This window comes from Artibeus jamaicensis, unplaced genomic scaffold (genome assembly GCF_021234435.1).
Source record: "Artibeus jamaicensis isolate MK-2021 breed Jamaican fruit bat unplaced genomic scaffold, CSHL_Jam_final contig_1128, whole genome shotgun sequence".
Taxonomy (NCBI): Eukaryota; Metazoa; Chordata; class Mammalia; order Chiroptera; family Phyllostomidae; genus Artibeus; species Artibeus jamaicensis.
Window position 1 is genome coordinate 520,673 of NW_026521220.1, and position 21,615 is coordinate 542,287.

At 58.8% G+C, this 21,615-nt stretch overlaps 1 protein-coding gene across 1 annotated transcript in view; it reads left to right on the forward strand.

Annotated features, from left to right (window-relative positions):
- Positions 1-20,541, forward strand: part of BCR (BCR activator of RhoGEF and GTPase) — a 105,713-nt gene extending 85,172 nt beyond the window's left edge. The window contains exons 15-23 of the mRNA XM_037158723.2: positions 377-474; positions 2,416-2,547; positions 12,742-12,801; positions 13,653-13,762; positions 15,038-15,177; positions 16,017-16,151; positions 16,879-16,984; positions 17,481-17,643; positions 17,976-20,541. Of these exons, the coding sequence (XP_037014618.2) occupies positions 377-474; positions 2,416-2,547; positions 12,742-12,801; positions 13,653-13,762; positions 15,038-15,177; positions 16,017-16,151; positions 16,879-16,984; positions 17,481-17,643; positions 17,976-18,065 (1,034 nt within the window). The 3' untranslated portion in view covers positions 18,066-20,541. The remainder of the gene's footprint in view (positions 1-376; positions 475-2,415; positions 2,548-12,741; positions 12,802-13,652; positions 13,763-15,037; positions 15,178-16,016; positions 16,152-16,878; positions 16,985-17,480; positions 17,644-17,975) is intronic.
- The last annotated feature ends 1,074 nt before the right edge of the window (positions 20,542-21,615 follow it).

Here is a 21,615-nt window from a genome sequence, read left to right on the forward strand (position 1 = left end):
GCCTGCAGTACCCTGGGCCCCAGTTTCCCTGGTAAAACCGGAAGTGGGGTCTGCGGGGGTCACCCAGCCCTGCATCCCCTGGTGGTGATGGCACGTGCCCCTCTGCCCGGCCCCCCAGCATGGGGCCCTGCTCACCTGGGGGCTTCAGCCAGGCTTTGCTGCATGACCTGTGACCCAGTGCTCTTGAGAGGTGCCAGTTCCCAGCTGCCCCCTAGGGGCAGGGTCATGGAGTTGGGGGTCTGCTCTGGTTTGGTGTTTTATTTTAAAAAGAAAACCAAGACCACTTTTCTCTGATTTCAAAAACGACGCCTGCCCGTGTAGAAAGTCCGGGTGGTGTGGAACCACGTAGTCACCCTCCGGTGTCGCCCTCCTGCAGATCTGTACTGCACGCTGGAGGTGGACTCCTTCGGGTACTTCGTGAATAAAGCCAAGACGCGCGTCTACAGGGACACGACAGAGCCCAACTGGAACGAGGTGAGGGGCCCCTTGGCTGTGGTTCAGGGAGGCTGAGACATCTGGAGTCTAAATCCCAGGGCCCCCCACTGGCTTCCCCAAAAGGCAGCACTGCCAGCATTACGGGAACCTCCTGGGGGAGGGTGACTTGTCCCACAGATTTTATCTCCTGGGGGAGGGTGACTTGTTCCGCAGATTTTATCTGCGGCTTCCTGAGAATTTCACCCTCCCTCCCCCATCACGAAGAAATGACCTGTTTTGCTAGAGGAGTGTTTGGGAAAAGAATTTAAAGGGCCTCTTGTCCTGCCTTTGTTATTGCTTAGTGTTTACTTGGTAAGTTTCCTTCACATTTTCCTCTGAAGTTGGAGTGAGCCCTCTGTGACCCTCCTGGTTTCTGGAAGCCTGGGGCTCTGCCCTGGGGGCTGCAGTAGAAACCTGGGAGGAAGGGTCCTCTTTACTTGTCCCAGGTATTGGGTGTGGGGGCTACTACGCCCTTTTCTCCACCTCAGAGAGCTGTGTGTGGCCCACTTACCCAGGTGGCTTGCCTTGAGCCTTTGGGAGTAAAGGATGATGGCAGAGCAGCAGGTCTTGATGGCGTCCCCAGATCCTTGAGAGGTGCCATTTCCCGGCCTCAAGAGCAGCTGTGGCCCTCGGGGCCCTGCGCTCTGGGATGTGGTGGAGGCAGCTGACTGCAGGCAGCTGCCACCCACCTGCCTGCTCCCCTGCAGAGGAGGAAGCTAAGACCCCCGCACTGCCTGGGTCCCAGATGGGTCCTGATGGGTGGGGTGGTAGGGCCAGAACCCAGGTCTCATTTCTCAGCATCAAGTCTCTGATCGTTAGATGTGCTGCCTCACTGGGGCCGGGGTACAAGAAGCTGATCGAATTACCCAGTCGCTATAGCTCTGGGTGTCCCTGCAGAAAGGGCTCTGCAGCTGCTGTGATGAGGGAGGATAGAGCCAGGTGGATCCATCACAGAGAGGTTCGCAGAGAGCAAGAGGGTCATGACCCAGCAGGCAGCGAGGTGCAGGGTTCTAGACATGACGCAAGGAGTTCAGGTGCAAGCAGGTGGGGGGTCGAGTGACTGAGGCACGAGGGTCCCACAGCAGCAGGTTGCCTGGTGACTGCCCTGGCTGGGCCTGCAGCTGCTTCCGGGGTCGTACCTGTTTCCGACATAGGACGCCGAACGCCGCGCCCCCCACCCCATTCCCATTCCAGCTTGGAAATACCTGCTTTCTTTTCCCCCTCACTCTTCTCTGCTTCCCCACCGAGAACCCACACCCACAAGAGCGTTGGCGTGCAGTGCAGAGCTGACCGAAGCTGTGTGGGCTGACGGGGACAGAGTTAGCAGTGCAGCCTCATGGCAGACGACCCGAGCAACTGCAGGCATGGTTCTTCCCACTTAAGTCCCTCTCCTCCCTGTGTCACCTCCCGGATCAGTTGTTTTCCTTTCATGAGTAGAAAGGACAGGTTTGCATTCACAAAATAATAAAGCAGAAAGGACTGATTTTCATACCTCTCTGCACTCCCCCCACTCATGCACAGGCTCCCCAACTATCTGTACACTAGAGTGGGGCATTGGTATAATCAGCGAACCCATACTGATACACCATCATCTCCCAGAGCCCCTACACAGTGTCTGCATTGGCATCCAGCCCCTGCACTGAGGCAGGCCATGTGGGGACCGCCCGCCCTTCGAGATGCTGGGTGAGGGAGTTTGGGTTAGGGTCGAGAGTTGTTTGGAGCTTGTAGAAGCATCTAGGGAGGGTCACAATCTGAGGCTCACGGAGATGTAGCTTCCGAGGGTCTGCATCCCAGGACGGAAGTGAGGAAGTCTCGAGGCCCGTGAGGAAGCTGTTCGCTGAGGAGCCGCCCTTCAGAGGGTACCCTCAGCCTGCAGCCCCGACGGCCTCGCCCCTGGACCTGCCTGCTAACGGGGACTCTCCTTCTTTCTTGGAGCTGCAGGAGTTTGAGATCGAGCTGGAAGGCTCCCAGACCCTGAGGATCCTGTGCTATGAGAAATGTTACAACAAAACCAAGATGTCTAAGGAGGACGGCGAGAGCACCGACAGGATCATGGGGAAGGGCCAGGTCCAGGTGAGGGCGCCACCTTCCTCTGCCCACGTCTGTCTCCTGAGTGTCTCTTAGGCTCCTCCTGTCCCCAAGGGGATTTCAGTTGAACTTGTATTTCCAGCTGGGTCTCAGTTCCTCCAGGCAAATGGTGAGGTCATGCCATGGGCCCCAGTTGGCAGATAGATAAGAGGCCAACACTTCTGGGAAAAGCACAAAAATGTTAGTCCACCCGGCCTAATGCCCCTCTTTGGCTTCTAGACCCAGGTTCCAGGGGCTGCAGTGCGGGCACAGAGTTGGCATAGAAGCCCCCTGGTTAGTGAAGAGTAAGAGTCCTTATACAACCAGCAAGGGGTCCCCAGTCCTCAGGGAAAATTGTCCAGCCCTCGGGCCCCGGAGGCCCACTATCAGCTTTCCTACTTCTCGGCAGACAGGAGCTACGCCACTGCTGTGCTTCTTGTGGCCTCGCCTGCCCAGTACTGCTTCCTGTGGGGGAAGGCCCTGGTCCGTTCTTCCTTGCAAAGTATCTTACCAGACCCAGCTAAGCAGATCCTCCCGGCCCTGCCCTGGAGGTGGGCACTGATGCTCCCCACTCCCTGGTACCCTCAGACCCTGGGGTGAGGCCTCCAGGGGAAGTGGGCGGGGCCTGCCGGTTACTTGGGGGAGGACAGGGCTCTCCAAGCAGCCCCCACCTCCCACCCATGGGGCGAGAAGTAAAAGTCCGTCCGTGGGGAAATGCTGAGCAGCAGGAGTGATGGGGCAAGAGCGTGACTTGTCCCTGAGTAATTTGTCGTCTAGCTGGGCGCACACACTCCTCAGTCAAGCCAGCAAGTCCTCCCTTCACTGTGGCTCCAGGCACCACCCTGGCTCGCCGGGTCCCTGGGAGCTGAATCTGCCTATTTTCCCACCTTGGAGGCTCACTGGGGACCTCTGGCTCAGTGCCTCTGGGGATCCTTATACCCTGAGACCAGGCCCCAAAGCAGAAATGCCCCTCTCACCACCCTGTTCTTGGCTTTGGCTGACCCCACAGACGGGACCCGGGTGAGGACTGGGCTGGGGTGCTGCTCCAGTGGGTGTACTAGGGTTTGGGTCCATGGGGGGAGCAGTGCAGCAGCTGTGCCCCGCGCAGGGCAGGCAGGGCTCTTGGCCCCTCCCTCAGGTGGGAATGGTCCCCCACGGCCAGCTCCTGGTCCACAGCCCTTCGCTAGATGTCCTGGAACCTGCCTGTGACTTAGATCTGGGGTGAGGAGGGGATGGCTCCTTCTTGCTCCCTGTGGACCACATGTTTCCTCGGGCCATTTGGAGGGTCTTAGGAGAACAGAAATGCAAGGCAGGGTTTATCAGTCACCTCATTTCTGGGGTCTTGATCGGGGATCTGTGACCAGCCAGGTCCGTCCTTTTTCTAGGGGTCCGTGTGAGCTTGGTGTGGGCCCCACCCTGACGGACAGGGCACTGAGGGGGTGGGCCTCACACACATGATGCGGATACTTCCCACCTCACAACTCGTGTGTGTTGACTCCCCACCAGACCCTTGAGATCCAGGCTTGTATTTCCACATAGACCTCGGCTCTACAGGGAATCCCATGGAGTGAGCAGAATCCCCAGAGCTCTGCTCTTGGTGGGCGCCAAGACAGTCTCCAGATTGTGCTACTCCACGAGCATCCTGGGGCCGGGCTCCTTCGAGGGCCAACACGTTTTCACGTCCACTAGGCGACAGCGACGGTCACAGCTTGGTCCTTTAGCCTTCACCCTGTACCATACGACTCAGCAGCGACTGCTCTCCTCCCCCCTCCTTTCCATCCTTGCGTCCGTCTGCAGCCTGGGCACCCCTCACCCACACCCAGCTACAGCGAGCCAAGGGTGCCCACGGGCTGGGTGCCCGGCTCCTTTTTTTAGCTCAGGTTCCGACGACCTTTGACTTGAATAATTCAAAATCTTCACCACTAGGGTCCTGGGGATGTTGGGGTTTGAACTGAGTCCTCTGAGGACCATCCCTGGTTCATGGAGATCCCAGTGGAAGAGAGAAAAGAGCTCATACTCTTCTTCCTCCTGTGCTGAAATCAAGCCGTCTTTGGGAAGCCTGCCGTGACACTGCCGGGCATAAACAGAACGTTCCTTACGCACAGCCCATGCTCTCTGGCAGTCGGGGGGCCCCAGGCACATCCCAGGGAAGGAGAAAGCGGGAGGGTGGGGAGGGCCAGCGAGGGGCATCTCTCCAAGTCCCCGGTTGCTCGGTGCACCCTCCTCCCTCCTGACCCCAGCCTGGGTTTTCCCATCAGTGTACGGTGAGGGGCGCTGTCCCGCTGCCCCTTCAAGGAGGACCCCTGTGACCCGGACATGAGACAGCAAGGGGGTGGAGGACGTGGGCTCTGTTAAAAACAAAAATCATGACACTTGTTGAAACAACGAGACAGGCTTTTTTTCTAAAAATAGGCTTTATTTATCACCAGCAGTCCATTTGTAAAATATTCTCATCACCCACATTCCTGTCTACAGTCACTTCCCTTCCCGCCCCCGACCCAGGGACCAGAGCAATGCGTGTTGGGAGCCCCGAGATGGGATTTTTGCTCCAGGGAAGAGGGGTGGGGTCAGCTCCAGATGCCACGAGGGAGAGTGTGGATTTCCAGCTAAAAAGCAGGGTCAAGGAGTGTCAGTGGGTGGAAGTCAGAAAGAACTTCAGGGGTCCGGGGGAATTCTGGCTGAACAGACCTAATGGGATTCTCGTCAAGAGGCCGCTGGGGAGGAGGGTGGGCAGACATCACCTGGGGTCGGTGGGGTAAGAAATTTGGTCATTTCAGAGGGGTGATCAGTTGTCAGGTGAGGAATTCTGACCCAACAGACATAACAGGATTCTTGCTAAAATCGAGCCCATGAGAATGTGCCTAAGGATGAATGCTGGTTGGGAAGCAGAGCTCAGAGTAGCCTGGCTAGAGTTTGGTCGAGGAAGGACTCTGTCAACTCCTGTGCCCCACCTCCTGTGACCTCGGGTGAGTCATCATTCCGCCTGTCCAAATTTGTGTCCTCGCCTATAAACTGAGGTGGGGACCTTGGAGGTCAGAGCCTCCATCACTGCCATTTGTAGTCATTGTCAGTCACTGCCATTGTCAGCATAGAACTCAGGCTTGCCGCTTCAGTGGGAGGGTGGAGTGGGAAGTCTGGCCCCTGAGCCATCGCTAGCCAGGAAAGGGGATGCTCGTGACTCAGGCGTAGGAGGCTGGCTCTGCTGCTGGAGACCTGGGCTCCCAGCCGCTTATTAGTGAAGCTGGATTCCCCAGGAGGAAGGAGGAAGAAGGAGGAGCGGCGACGGCGCCCTGCCGCCCCCGGGCCGGGCAGTCCTTCCTCCCCCGCAGCCCCGTGGATGTGGATGCTTTATTGTGCGGGGTGTGCCTGGGCGGGGGGACGTCCGTGACTCCTGGGACCCCGCCATCCTGAGACCAGGCTTTTCCCGGTGACTTCTGGCATCTTCCCAGAGTGCCATGGTGCGGGAGCATGGCTGTGTCCCCCCCCAGGTGCTCCTGTCCCTCATATGCAGTTTAACTCATAAGTTGAGTGGAAAGCTCCTCTTGTGAGTTGGGGAAGGCGCATCGCCCCTCGAGTATCCAGGGGGCCAGGGAGAAGTCCAAGCCCTGCAGGGTGGGATGAAGCAGGGCAGGCCCCGAGGGGCCCCTCCAGGGGCCCTGGGATGGAATCATGTCTCTAGCAAAGCTGCTCACGCATGTGTCTGGGCAGGAGGTACTGCAATTATTTGGGGAGCCGGGTCCCACACTCCCAGGGTTGGGGTGCTGGGTCAGTGTGGTTTTACTGCCCTACCTGGTGTGAATGGGCTGAGGGTCCTGGAGCCCCCAGCCTGAGTCTCAGGTTCCCACTCGTGCTCCTCCGGTGGCCGTCCTGAGTGAGCTGCCAGGTCCCCACCCCCCCACCCCTGGAAAGACACAGGCTCTATCAGAGGAGGGTGGGAGGCACCCCTGCTCAAACCCCAGACAGGCGAGCTGGTTTGTTCAGCATTAGGCCCTGGGCCAGAAAGGTAGAGGACACAGCCCTGGGTGCCAGCTCTCCGGTAGAGAGTCTCAGACTCCCAAATCCACGCCCTGGAGTGCGGACCGGTACAGAGGGGCTGACAAGGGTGCTTCCTCTCCGGGCCGGTGCTGAGCCCCTTGAGCCTTCTGAGTAGGCAAGGCCACCCCAGTCCATCCTCAGACACCAGGAGGCCATTCTGCCACCCTCATGATCAAGGGGTGCCTGCCCCCAGTCTGCAGCCGAGAGGTATGGGGATGGAGGCTGCTGTGGATGTCTGGAGAGCCGGAGGGGGGCCTACGTGGGGGTCCGGGGGGCGAGGGCAGTGCAGTCATTTGGGGAGTGTCCAGACAGGCTTTCACAGTTGGGGTCCCTGAGCCTGGGGGTTGGAGGCAAGATTTTCCAAGACGGGGATGTCAATGTCCTGAGCTCCAAGAGCAGCAAAGGCCTGAGATTCTTGGCCGCGCCCGAGTCTGGGCACGGCTGGAGGCTGTCGGAAGGGGGCGGGTAGTGACCTGTCCGGGTGCTGCTGGGGCAGGACGGGGGCTTGGAGTCACCGCCCGAGCGATGCCGGGTCTCGGAGTGCTCACCAGGGTCAGCAACGCCCGGAGTGGCTGGAGCCTTGCAGCCCTTAGGAACCTCTTCCTTCGGCTTTTCCTTCCCTCTTTGAATTTTCTGTGTCGCTAAAGTGCACTCGGCCCTGTTTTCTGCACTCAGAGGGTAATTTGACGAAGTCCTGGAGTTTTTTCTCCCCTCGTTTCTCCTGGTCTTTTGTGTTTCTCTCTGGGCTCACAACTCACATTCCAGTGCGGACATCAGAGTTGGTTCTTTCTTAATTACTATTGTGTTAATTTATTGATTTGAGAGAGAGGGAGAAATATCGATTTGTCGTTCCACTTATTTGTGCAATCATTGGTTGATTCTTGTGTGTGCCCTGACCAGGGATCGAACCCGCAACCTTGGCGTATTAGGACAACGCTCAAGCCAGCCAAGCTACCCAGCTAGGGTTTAGTTGATTTCTTAAAAAAATATTTTATATAAGTCTCCAGCGAGATTGGGACCTGAGGTCTCTGGCTTGACCCTTGCTTTATTTGAAGCTGGTCCTCGGGCTGAAAGCAGTTTTCAAACCCCTCTGCCAGCCAGGGCGCCTGCCTCGTGCATAGAAACCTGGCTGGGAATGGGCCAGCGGGTGCCAGGGACCCCCGAGGGGGTCCCTGGCACCCACACACCAGCCCTCCTCACCAAGCTCTGAGGTCTGCCCGCTCACGGGCAGTCTCCCCAGCTGACTGCCAGCTCCGTGGCCCTTGTGACCCGAGAGCCCAGTGAAGCGCTGTATGGATGTGGGGATGCCACCAAGACACACACGGCTGTTGACCGGAAAGACCCCAGGTGTCTGTCAGCTGGTGCGCAGATAAACAAAATGCAGCACGGCCGTACAGTGGAATGGTACGCAACCGTAAAAAGGAAAGACAATTCCGATACCTGCTACAATGTGGGTCACTTTAAGAGTGTTGTCATAAGTGATGAGCCAGACACAGAGCAGCAAGCACTGTGTGATTCCACCGACCCCAGGTCCCCAGAGAAGGAAACTCCTGGAGACAGACTGGGGAGCAGAGGTTGGCAGGCGGAGGGTGGGACGGAGAGAGATGGCTCCGTGGGCGCAGAGCTTCTGTTGGAAGGAGCTCTGGGGAGAGATGGTGGTAATGGTCGCACAGCATTGTGGGTGTACTTGAAGGCCACTGAATTATACACTTAAAAGTGGCTAAAATGGTAAATTTGACGTTACGTCTATTTTTTTTACTATCTTTTTCTTTTATGAAGTTAAGGATGCGGGGTGGCCCTTGGCTGGTGTGTCTCAGTGGATTCAGTGCTGGCCTTTGAACCAAAGGGTCGCCGGTTCCATTCCCAGTCAGGGCACATGCCTGGGCTGCAGGCCAGGTCCCCAGTGCGGGGCGTGTGAGAGGCAGCCACACATGGATGTTTCTCTCCCTCTCTTTGTCCTTCCCTTTCCCTCTCTCTAAAAAAATAAATAAAATCTTTTAAAAAGAAAGGTGTGGGGGTGGGCATGGAGCCCAGGCTCGGCGAGCCGCGCCGTCCGTGGCTGCCCAGACCACCAGAGCACTCGGTCGGCCCTGCTCGGACAGGTGGTGGACAAGCCTGCAGCTCTGCTTCCTGCCCCTCAGAGCCTCGCCTCCGAGAGGGGAGGGCAGGTGCTTATAGTAACTGCTCGCTCTGTGCCGATATACATCTCACCGTATACACATTAACTGTGTTTGCATTTTATATCCTGCATGTTTGTGTCTGGGCACGGAGATGCCACAGTGTGTAAAGCAGACAGAAGCCCTTTACCAGGGGCTGTGGAGATACACTCGGCAGGAAGGAGAAGGGGAGAGAACTGGTGAAGGCACCGAGAGTCCCACCTGCTGTCACAAAGGACACGATAGGGTCATGTATGTCCTGTCCACATGGCCATTCACCATGCGGGGGCCCCCTCTGTGCTGGGAAGAGGGGTGCCTTCCTGGGTGCTTTGGAAGGGGGCTCAGCTGTATGAGATGCGGCCTGAGTCCCGGGAAAGAAACCGATGTCCCCTCTTACACACTGACATGGAGGGGGCTGGGGGTCTTGCACCAGGAGCATAAAATGGATTAATGATTGTTTTTAACAAACATTTGAGGAACATCTTAGGCTGTAAAAGTTGTGAACGTGTAAAACTGCGTGAGCGAATCCTTGTTCAGAGTCCCCGGGATTGTCCTGAGGAATCACACCCTCGCCACCGTGGAGAGGGTGGCACCGGGGACCCGGGCCCTCCCGGCTCTGTATCCGTCCAGTTGGGCCTTCTGTCTTCTCTCCTTTACCCGGCGTACCAAATGATGCGTCCATTTTTTTAAGATGGTTTATTTATTTTTAGGGACGGGGAGGGAGAGAGAAAGAGGTTGAGAAGCATCAGTGCGAGAGAGAAACATCAGTTGGCTGCCTTTGATCTGTGCCCTGACTGGGAATCGAACTGGCAGTGTCTTGCTTTGCGGGACAACATCCAACCCACTGAGCCCGCTGGCCCATCACCCACTTGTTCCTCTGAGACCCCCACCTTGCCCAACTCTGGGAACACAAGCAGAATCCAGACCATGCTTCTGAGAATCTAGGTTGAGCAGACAGCACCCGCCACCCAGTCCCCGTGGCCTGGTCATCACTGTGACCTTGAGACCCAGGGGGGCATCCGGAGCATGCTCACATTTTCCCAAGACGTCCATTTCCTTGTCCTCGCTTCTCGGTCCTCTGTTTCTCCCAAACCCCCACTTGTTTACTTCTCTGGTGCTTTAAATAGCCACTTGAGAGAGTCTGCCGTCCCCATGTGCTGCTTGGGGCTGGACCGGCGGCCTCGGCATCTTCGTCATGTTATTCTTCCTGCTGCTTCCGCTCTGCCTCGCACGCTCTGTCCTGCGGGACCCAGCCAGCCCCGGGTTGGCCTTTCCCACTGGAGCCGCCGTCCAGGGCCACCGCGAGGGCTGGGGCCCTATGAGGAGCCTCCTGCAGTGCCGTGGCCTAGGTCTCACTCTGGAGGCCAGCTCATGCCGCAGCTTCTGGGGCCCGGGGTAGGGGGGTCTGGACCTCAGCACTGCGGGCGGACGGGGCACCGAGTCCCCTCACCCCTGGGCCAGCTGTCCGGGGAGGAGGGGTGTGGGTGTCCTCCGCCCCGAGTCCGCCCAGGACAACACATGCTACTATTGGGGTTACTGGCCGGGGTGTCGCAGGCCCTGGGGGGTGGTCCCCAGAGCACCCCCCTGCCATGAAGCGGACTGGCCAGGCAGCCATGTTACTCAGTGTTTCCGAAAGCACCCACAGGAAACCAGCCACTTGAGAAGGAAGTGTGGCTTTTCTAGGCTTTGGAGAAAACCGTGACACAACAGAGTTCCCGTAACCCATGGGCTGCCGGCGGGCTGTGTTTTTCCACCCAGAGACGAGGAGGAGGAAGCGCGGGTACTAGGAAGCTGGGCCTTGGCAAGCCGGCCCGGGGGGCGGGGTTTCCCACGGAGCCTGGTCAAAAGGCTGCGGAGGCCCGGGCTCCCCACGTTCCTCCCGCCCAGCTGTGCCGGCCTCGCAGCCCTGCAGGACCGAGGATGCGAGAGGTGCTGTCCACCCCCACCGCCGTGCAGGGCCTTCTGCGGCGCTTCCACCGGGGCCGCTCAGCCTCTGCCGACAAACACCTGTGTGTGCGAGGCACCACCCTGTGGACCCACATCCGAAACCTCGTGTGCAAGGGCAAGGTGGGCCGGGGGTGGGCTCTGGTGTCCCCAGGGGGCCGTGTCAGGGCAGGGCCTCTGCCGCCCAGATGTCTCGGTCATCTCCTGTCCCTGTCCCTTTGCTTGTCGGCTGCATTTGCCAGTTCTCAGTTCTTGAGGGGAAAGGGGCCCGGTGATGACCCGTCTTTGAAAGGAAAGGGAAGGGTTTCTCCTGCCCAACTGCCTGTTGCCCTTTTTAAAAACGCCCAGTGGTGGTGTTGAGCTCTCCCTTTCCTTAGGGTCAGAGGGAGCAGCACCTGCCCCCTTCCTGGGGGCCGGGACACAGATGGGGGTGATGGCGCTTCGGTGCACCCCCCGGCCCGTCTTGCCATTCCCGTGCAGCCGAGAGCTGGGCCCCACCGGCCCCCGAGTGTGGGAGCGCCCCCGGGGAGGTTTCCCCGTTCCGAGTGCTTTGTGACGGCCTGGTCCCTGCTCACAGACCCTGCCCCTCAGCGTGGGGTCCCTGTTGCCTGGGAGCGTGGCCCCTAGGGACCAGCTGGGGCAGATGCCAAATGAGAACCTGTGACCACACAGCCCCAGGAGATGCTCTGCCACCCTTGGGTCCTCCTGTCTGTACACTCAGACCCTTAGCAGTGTTAACCAGTGGGACTTACAGTGGGTGGAGGTGAGGAGGCTCAGCCCCCGGGAGTACCAGGAATGAGCCTTGTGCAGAGTCGGTGCACCGGGCAGGCCAGCTGCACACACCTGGGAGGGAGAGGCAGCTGGGCCTTGTTTTCCAGCCACCGCACCTGCCCAAGGCCCGGAGAGCTGTGACCTCTTGGGTCCCTTGTGGTGGATAAATAGGTGGTGCTTGTCCTGAGCAGCACCCCCAGTGTCCTGGCACTGGCTCAGTACTGGTGTGTGTGTGTGTGTGTGTGTGTGTGTGTGTGTGTACGTTCCCGTGTGCACAGAAGTCATGAGGCATGGTCCCTGCTCTCAACTACTTGCCTTGTAGCAACAGTGACCCATGGCCCAAAGCAAGGATGACATCCCAAGGCCCTGTGTGAGGAGCGGCAGGTTACATGGTATCAGACAGTGGCTCCCTGACCTGGCTTCACACCACAGTCTGCTGTGGAAGTTTCTAGTTCCTCGAACCCCAGAGCCCTCCATGAGCTGCCAGTTCAGCTTCGTGGGTGAAACCCAGGGAGGCATTGGTTTAGCAAGATCTCCCTAAGTGTCCATCCAGCCCGGCCCGCTGGTGAGGAACATGTGCTTGAGCCCCAGAACAAGGGAGAGGGGGCCCTCCTGGACAGGGTCATGAGACCCGATGCTGACCAGGGGTCTCAGAGCAGCACAGACCAGGGCTCAGACAGTGCTCTGGGGGTCACATACTTAGAGGGGCTGCCAAAAGCCCCCCTCGCCAGCTTTGTGATTTGGAGCTGGGCTCTGGCTCTCTCTGGGCCAGGCTCTCTGATTTCCAAGCCACAGGACTGGCCGGGACTGGAAGCCCCTGCTGCACACGGTCTTGTGGCCAGACTGCAGCGTACGCTGTGGGGGGAATGGGGCCGGAACCTTTGGATGGCTTTGCCCCCAGGAAGTTGCTCCTGAAATGTCGCTTAAAGCAACTACCCAGCTCCAGCGGAGCTGTGGGTGGCACCTGTGATGGCTGGTGAGGGGAGCAGGGTGGCCCCAGTTCCCAGACTGCTGGTACAGACCTCTGCTCTCACCTGGACAGGACACAGGGGCAGCTGTGACCACCGCCTCGGGCGCAGTGTGAGCCTGGACCCCGGACAGCCAGGGTCTGGAGCCGAAGGGCTCTGAGGTTCCCAGGTTTCCAGCAGGTCCTCCCCTCTCTATGGGCTGCACTTGGCCTCTGGATAGGGGTGCAGCCAAGGTCCAGCTCTGGTTCCGACTTAGGCTTGGAGAAGTCATGGACTCGGGCTGCTGCCAGGCAGGGCCTCTGTTAACCACAACTCCTTTCTTTCAGCTGGACCCCCAGGCCCTGCAGGAGAGAGACTGGCAGCGGACTGTCATCGCCATGAACGGGGTAGGTACCCACGGGGCTCTGCTGGCACCGCCTGCCCCGGAAGGTGCGTGCTGAAAGGGGAGAATGGCTGGGGAGGCGGAGGCCCCAGAGGCGGTCCCTCCTGGACACTGGCCCAGTAGTGCCTCCAGGGCCACTGAGGCCACAGCCCTGGAGCCCACATGTGGGAGCTGGGGCACCTGAGGAGTCCTAGGCGCCCTGTGAAAACGTCGTCACACAGCAGGAGGGGCCTGGACCTGTGTGACAGACAAGTCATGGCTTCTCGTCACATTATTCCCTGGACTTTTTCTCTAGTTATTTTTTTATGATGATGAAAGGTACAGAGAACAGCTTGGTGATTACTCATGGCAGGGACTGGGGGCTGTGAAATGGGCAAAGGGGACAAAAGGCGCACACGTCCAGCTACAAGATAAACAAGTCCTGGGACGTCACGGACTGCCTGGTGGCTGCAGCCCTTGAGACTGGGGGGTGAACTTGGAGGTTGCTAAGAGAGTAGATCTTACCAGTTCTCATCACCAGAAAAAAACATGCAGCTAGCTGTGTGAGGTGGCAGATGTTAACTAGACTTAACTATAGTGATCGCTTCACAATTGTGCAAATACCTAGTTACTGCTTTGTACACCTGGAACCGAGGTTATCTGGCAGTTATATCTCGATTTTTTAAAAAAGTGATGCAATGGGAATTGTGGAGGGAGGTTCTGCAGAAGCAGGTCCTTAAACTGCCCTCACTGTCCCGGCAACCGCCTCACTCTGGGACGTTAGCCCGCTTGCCCTGGGGGGTGGAAAGATTTGCCCCGGGAACTTGGGCTGTGATGATGAGAAGGGTGACAGGGCCGTCCCATCTCCTCCCACAGGTTGAAGTGAAACTCTCAGTTAAGTTCACCAGCAGGGAGTTCAGCTTGAAGAGAATGCCTTCCCGGAAGCAGACGGGGGTCTTCGGGGTCAAGATCGCTGTGGTCACCAAGTGAGTGTCAGGGTCTTGGGCTCCCGAGTCTCTTGTCCTCCCCCCAACACGTTTCTAGAGGAGAGAGAGGACACGGGTCTCCCCTCTGTGCACGACGTGGTTGCTGCACAGGGGTGCCCTCCAGGCCCTCGGGGACACTGCGGTGCTTGGCTGCCTCCCACCTTTACTGCAGAACTTTGCCCCGTAAGCTCAGGAGCGTCCATGTCCCCTTCCTGTGCCAGTGGGCCAGCCCCTGCGTGACTCTCGGAACTGTGCGAGGGTGGGGTTTTCTTCCCACACTTGGCATTTGTCATGAGCTGGGTTCCTGGCGAATGGTGGCGACCCCTGCCCCTTCGTTCCGGCCGACCGGGGCAGAAGCCTGTTGCTGCTCAGCTCTCAGGGACACAGGCTGCTTCCTCCCAGAGCTCATTCACTTCCCGGCATGGAACCAAGCTGCGCCCTGACCTTGCTGGCTGTCCTGGCCAGGGCCTGCGTCAGGTGTTTCCCAGATACCTGACTGTGTCAAAATGCTGCTCCCCACCCCGAGGCCCACCCCAAGCCGTACCCCAGCCATCCCCGCAGCACCTCTGGAAGGCTCTGGGTGCAAGCAGAGCAGCTGTCCCAAGTAAGTCCCACCAGTGAGGGTGGCTCCGGAAAGAGCAGCTCCCGAGTCCAGCTGCTCCCGAGTCCAGCTGCTACACGCCCTCCAAACAGCACCATCTCCTACTGGGGAAGACTTTCCGGTTTAGGGCTGGGAAGAGAACAGCGGTTACGATGACAGGTTCCTGAGCACTGATGTTAAGTGACCCTGTGGAGTCCTTCACGAGGCCGGTGCTGGTTGGGTGCCTGCTGTGTGCAGGGCTCGCCTGTTGCCGAGGTCTGGGGGTGGGAGGGACTTGCCTCTCGCGCAGCAAGCGGGTGGCAGGGCGAGGGCTGGGTCCCATCTTCCGGCTCAGAGACCAGACGGCCTTCCAGGTCACTTGCAGCTGCCGTTAACCCTCAGCCTGGGATCTTTTAACTGGACTTTCTGGGGTCTAGTTCACTTAGAAAGGCCTCCTGACCTTCCCCCAAGATGGTGTGCACTCCCAGGTCCTCCGGCTCCCTGGAGTGCGTGCAGAGGCCCCGATAGGGTGCAAGCAGTGATAGCCATGAGCTCACGGAGTGGCCAAGGCTCTGGGTGCAGCTCCAACCCGGTGCCTTCATCACCGGCTCCAGGCGTCCTGATGGGTAATGGTCGTACTCCACTGGGGCGCAAACCGGGCTGCTGGGCACTAAAGGTGTTTCCCTTCCCTGCAGGAGGGAGAGGTCCAAGGTGCCCTACATCGTGCGCCAGTGCGTGGAGGAAATCGAGCGCCGGGGCATGGAGGAAGTGGGCATCTACCGCGTGTCCGGCGTGGCCACGGACATCCAGGCGCTGAAGGCAGCTTTTGACGTCAGTGAGTGTCGGCCCCGGGCAGTGTGGGAGGGGGAGGCGGGCGTGGAGGCCCTGCTGCGTGTCGGGTGCCCTCCGTGGCTCATGCCGATTATCTCACGCTCTGCACTCTCTCTTCACTAAAAATGAGAAGAAACACAGTCCTGGGAGATGGTTCTGCAGGAGCCAGTTCTTAGACCTTTAACCATGCCTGGCTCTTGCTGGGTTGGAGCAGGGGCCTCCCCATGGGCCTTCCTGCTGGGGCTCAGCCCGCTCGCCCTGAGGGTGGCAAAGAGGGGCCAACCGAAGCCCATGGGTCAGTGCGGTCTGGCCAGTGCGGAGGGCTCTGAGGCGAGCAGGTCCAGCCAATGCTGCACTGTCTCCCTCGCCTTCACGTGCCAAAAAGTTGGCAGAACAGCCCCAATTGCCAAAAGCACCGAGACCCCAGAAAGCCCTCAGAGTGGAAGGTTGGCAGAGCCAGGACCGGGTACCTGCAGCTCTGCCCTCCCTGGCCCAGAGCCCTCGAAGGCTGAATGGCACCAAGGGCCAGTGGCCACCTGAGTCCATCAGGAAGACACTGGCTTAAACACTGAAGTGGAACAAATAATCCAGTGTCTTGCTGTCGTCAGAGACACTGGCAGTGGGCAGTTGCTACGGGGCAGAGCCGCCTGCTCACAGCCCAGGTCTGTCCTCCTTCGCCGGCCGCCCCGTGGGCAGCAGGGAGGTGTGGGCGGCCTGTGTGGAGGGTGCTGGGAAGGGGTGAGGTGAGCTGCTCAAAGGAAAGGGGCCCGAAACTCGGTCGGGTGGACAAGGGGAACAGAGCCTGAGTCCAGGCCTGGGAGTCACCGCCTGTGCTCTGTCCAGATAACAAGGACGTGTCCGTGATGATGAGCGAGATGGACGTCAACGCCATCGCCGGGACCCTGAAGCTCTACTTCCGAGAGCTGCCCGAGCCCCTCTTCACCGATGAGTTCTACCCCAACTTTGCCGAGGGCATTGGTGAGTGCAGCGGGCATCTCCCACCCCTCTTGTTCTCTGCGCCCTTTCTGCCGCGGTCTGTGTTTCAGCCCAAACTCTGTGCCCGGGGGCCCAGAACCAGGCAGATCCTGGAGGCTTCTGTCCCGCATCCACCCCCTGACTGTAGCCGAGTAGCTTGAGTGCGTACGTGGCTGGGTGTGGGGTCGAGGCCGCCGTCCTCCTCACTAGAACACTTGCCCTGCTCCCTGAAACCGGGTCCTGGCACGTCAGCGCACCCCCTCAAACCTGGGCTGGCCCCAAGTCAACCCGGAGGGTAGTTTCCAGGCCGGGGGTGCTGGTGTACGGGGCAGCTGCGGCCTTCACACTCTGCCTCGGGCTATTCAGTGGGGGACCTGACCCTCCCATCACGCACAGGGTGATAGGGAGTCCCCACGGCCTTGCAGCCCCCTCAGCCTGTGCACCCCATTCCATGCTCGGCTTCCCTCGCCTCGGGCTCTCCCAAACGGGAGGCAGGGATGGCCGAGTAGGCCAGCGACTGTGCCCAGTGCCTCCTGTCAGTGTTTCCTGTGGTGCCTTTGACCTCTTTCAGGTAGAGAAAAGGTGTTCAAAGGGGCCCGTCCTCACGTAGGCACCTGTCTCAGGGTCCCACTTGGGGCTAGTGCTCTGTGAGCTTGGATGATGACGGCCAGGGGCTTCCCCGGACGGACCCAGTCACCCCAGGAAATAACAGGCTGCCTCCCACCTACAGCTCTTTCAGACCCTGTTGCAAAAGAGAGCTGCATGCTTAACTTGCTGCTGTCACTCCCAGAAGCCAACCTGCTGACCTTCCTCTTCCTTCTGGACCACCTGAAAAGGTAACCCCAGCTCTTCCTCGGGGGACAGGGGTTGCGGGACCCCCAGGCAGCAAAGGGCAGCCCCACTGGCTCCCATCAGACTCCTTGGCACCTGGCCTTCTCTTCCCACCCCCATCTGGGGTTACTCACCCCCTCTGGGTCCTAGAGCGTTGCTGCCTTCTTCCCTCCCCACCACACTCTCCCTCTGCACTGAGGCCTGAGTGAGGTCCTGTGGCCACAGCCAGCATTGCGTTTGGACTGTCCCCACCCTGCCCCCCAGGTCATGGCCTAGAGTTGACCTGGCCACCTGCTGGGTTCAACTACTGTTCGTTCTGAGCCCCTCAGACCCAGAAGAACTAAAGTGGGTCTCCCGTGAGCACACCCAGGGGCTGGTTAGCTGTGTCATGAAGCCAGCCTGAGGCAGAAGAGGGATGGCACCCCTCCCCACTTTCCCTGAGGACTCCAGGGTGGCCTGGCCCCTCCTCCCAGCAGCACCCTCTGCTTTGGCTCTTCTCAGGGTGGCAGAAAAGGAGACAGTGAACAAGATGTCCCTGCACAACCTGGCCACGGTCTTTGGCCCCACGCTGCTCCGGCCCTCAGAGAAGGAGAGCAAGCTCCCCGCCAACCCCGGCCAGCCCATCTCCATGACTGACAGCTGGTCTCTGGAGGTCATGTCCCAGGTACAAGGATGGCATTCAGCCTCACAGAGGCGCCTTCTGCCTGCCGCACCCTGGGTGCTGCCAGTCACCACTCATATTGTACAGGGGAGGTGACCACGGTTCAGAAAGAGGGGACTTGCCTTCGTACCTTACTGGGCTTCTCAGGGTGGTCCTTCAGGGAAACCCAGATCTCTTGCTGCCAGGGGCTCCTGTCACCAGGAGGAGCCTGCAGCACCCTGAGCGGGCCCTACGGCCTTAGTTACCAGGCCCTGGGCTTTAGCCAGGAAGGCCTCCCCCCTGCAGCTGTGAGCACCCTTCTGAGCCGCTTTTGTCCCCCTACTCTGCTCCGGCAGGTCCAGGTGCTGCTGTACTTTCTGCAGCTGGAGGCCATCCCTGCCCCGGACAGCAAGAGACAGAGCATCCTGTTCTCCACTGAAGTATAGAGGCCCAGTTCTATCTCCAAGAGGCCGGCAGAACGGCCTGGAAAACTCCTGGCAAAACAGGCCGTCCACAGAGCAGGAACCGAATCTTCTTGAGGAGCAGTTGGGTTGCCCCCAAGAACCAGTCCACCTGCCAAGAGACAGCTAGCTACCCAAGGCAACAGGCCAGGTGGCCTGGGCAATTCTGGGCCCTGGGGCAGTGGGCCTGTGAGAGCTCCCAGCTGGCCTCAGACTCTGATTTCCATACCGCCACCAGAGGGCGCCCCAAGCCCACACAACGCGGAGTGCAGGCCTGGCCAGGGACCAGGAGAAGGGAGTGGTTTTTATAAACTTACAAGAGTTTAAAAGATTTCTACTGGATCACTTGTCAAGACGCACCATTTCCAGGGAGAAGGGAACATGACCAGATTCCCTCCCCATCGTGTCTTGAATAAACACTGCTGCTGCTTCATACCGTGGGGGCCACAGCCCTGTCCCTGTGTGGGTGGGGCACTTAGATTTTCCTGACTTAAAAATTCAACTCCTGTGTGTAACAGGGTTTGAAAAGCTAGGTCAACACTGTAGCGTTTGACCCCTTTCATCTCCCATCTTCTCTTTCTTTCTAGAAGGACCTCTGTGCAGAAATGGGTAGTCTTCCTATTCTTTCCTGTTGCATTGTTTTTGCCGATCGTGTGCCCCTCGGAAGGCAGCTCCCTGTGTAAAGTCCAGGACCAGACACCAGGGGGCGGGAGGCCCAGGCTGCGCACTTTATGGCTTGTTCTCTGGGGAGAGTGACCCTGCCCACCATCCCAGCCCCCTAGCTGGGCATGCGCTCTCCTCTTCAGCTTAGAAAGGCCTTGATCTCTAGCTTACCCCGGCCTGTTGCCCCCTCTGTCCCTGCTCCCCCTTCCCCGACTGTCCCCCTTTATAGATTGCTTCAGTTCCTCGCTCTCTACTGAACGAACAGTAAATTTTTGTAAAAGTTTCCTCTCGGCGGCATCTTGCTGACAGCTTGTTTTAAACTTTGATCCGAACAGCCTTTTGATACTTGAATATTTTTAAGTTTTATACGTAGTTTCTAATTTTTTTCCTAACAGATTCAGATACCTAACGAGATAATAGAATGTACTCTGCGGACGTGCCTGTCCCAGCGGCATTTTTCTCTTCCTCCAAGCGCCAGCTCTGTTTTCACCGAGAGCCATTTCCCAAGTCTCCTGAGCCCCGGGGTGGGGGGGGTGGGGGAGGATGCTGGGCGCAGGGGGGCTGCCCCACAGGCCTGGCCCGGGGTGGCAACTCCCCAGGATGGGCGGAGGGACAGGCCTGCCCACCCTCCTCGCTCTCCACGCACCTGACATCTCTACTAACCCTCCTGACCCTCTGACTTAGAGGAAAGAGACCTGGGGGAGCCACTAAGTATTTTGAAGAGACAAGTTTATGGACTTTTTTTTTAAAGAGGGGTTGGGGCGAGGAGAGCAGAAAAGAAACTGTGACAGACCAAGTTTCCACACTGGTCTTGTAGGAAGAGAGGATGTCAAGCGCTGGAGGAGGGAAGCCATGGTGTGACTCAGGAAAAGGTGTTTGGTTGGCACCAGGGACCAGTGGCTCTGTCCCAAGAACCTTCCCACGTCCCTGGGAGGAGGGCGGAGGGCTTACCCAGGGTGCCGATGGGTAGCTGTCTTCTGCCTGTGGACCTGCCCAGCCAGGGGGCAGAAAGCAAGGTCAGCTGAAGGTCTTACTCCTGCATACTGTATTTATTTAGGCGTACTTTTTTCTTTTAAAGAGAGCAGACCCACCATTGGACGCTGGGGGACAAGGGCAGGGAGCAGGGGCCTCTGGCCTCCTGCTTCTGGACTCAGTGGGTTTCCTAGGGTTCCTCTGCTTGGCCTTCCATTCCCACCGGTCTCCGCAAACCTCCGGCCCTGCAGGGGGCGCACGTGCGAGTAGAAGAGCTGAACCCAGCCTTGTACCCCTTCCCGTGGTGTGTCGTAGTTCGCATCTGTCGCATTGAAACTGGAAAGCAATATATCCGTGTCTGTGCCAATTTCCATCCCCTCTCCTACCTCCTTCCCCTTTTTATTTTATTTATATAGAATGTGTGCCGTTCAAGGATGGAATGACCACTCTCCTCTAGTTGTAAAAGCCCTCCTTTGCTTGGCCCTGGTGGCAGTGAGGATTGGGATCCTCAGCTGCCCCTTCATCCCATCAAAATGAAGGCCTGTGTGTTGGCCGAGCCAGTGTGGGGCGAGGGAGGCCTGGGGCCCAGAGGCAGCCCTCCGTGAGGTTTGGCTGCCATGCGCCGCCACGAGAAGCGATGCTTCCCAGCCCGAGGCCCTGGGTCCAGAGCTGTGAGCTCGGCTCCCTCTGCGAGGGCAGCCGGCCTTCCACTGGAGGGTGGCTGCTCCCCCAGCAGCTGCACTTCTGCTTTTGAGCTCAGCCATCTATTTACCACTGTGGGGAAAGGACTGCTGACACTTCCATTAAAGTTACTGAGACTCCTTGGCGTTAGTGGTGATTGTTGCGTGAAGGAGGAACCCCAGGATCACTGCCTCTGGGATGGGCTGGGGGCGAGCAGCGGGGGCTGGGAAAAGCAGCGGGCACAGTGAAGGGCCCACGAGCCCCATAGGCCTCCAGGAGGGTGATGCGCACACGGCCCGGTGGTGCCACCGGACAGCGTGGGGACACGGGGCAGCAGCAGTCACTTCAAGGAGCCAGGGCTTTAGACCATCTGGTTAGAGACTGGGCAGAGGGGGTGGGAGAGCTCCAGCCACACGCAGCCTGGCCCTGCGGGGGCCCCTCATTCTCAGTGGTTCCTGCTGAGACCAAGACTTGGTGGTGTGGCCAGGTCCAGCCTTTCCATTGCCCACAGGCCTGGGTCCCTCATAGCCACCACCTACCTTGCACTGAGTATTTGGCCCCTTCCTAGTCCTGTTTGAAAACCTTTTTTTAAAAAAAAAAAAAACCCTATTGCATCTCTTTTATTGTGAATTGAGTTTTCGAGCGAGAACTGACTGTCCCCATGTTCTGAGAGGAAGGCTGAGTCTAGCCGAGCCCAGGCCAGTGGCACGACCCAGGGGGCAGGGCCATTCGCGCTGCTGCCCACAATCTGAGACTCACACTTCAGAGCCACCACAGGCCTCTTAGTCCAAAGCCTTTACTTCATAGATGGATGAACAGGCACACAAAGGTCCCCTGGCTTCCCGCTTGGCCTCCCGGAGCTGGCCGGTGAGCAGAAGCTGGGAATCTCCATGTCTTGATGGTCCCCCCGCCCTCCCAAAACTCCCTGTTTTCCTGCCGGACTGCACACAGCCATACCACTGTGCTGGCCTGGGCGTCCTGTGCTCCTGTGGGCACGTGGGCCAAGGGCTCTCAGCGTCTCAAACACGCCCTGGGTGAATGAAAGGAGGGCAGGGTTTCATATAAAAATCTCAGAAGAGCTTTCACACTCCCGCCACCCCTGCACCCACTGCCCCAACTGCCTTAAAAGGAAGCGCTCCCGCAGACTAATGATGGGCTCTCAGAAAATAGCTCTGGGAAGATAAACAGGAAAAGGGAGGGGGTGACAAACACACCCAAC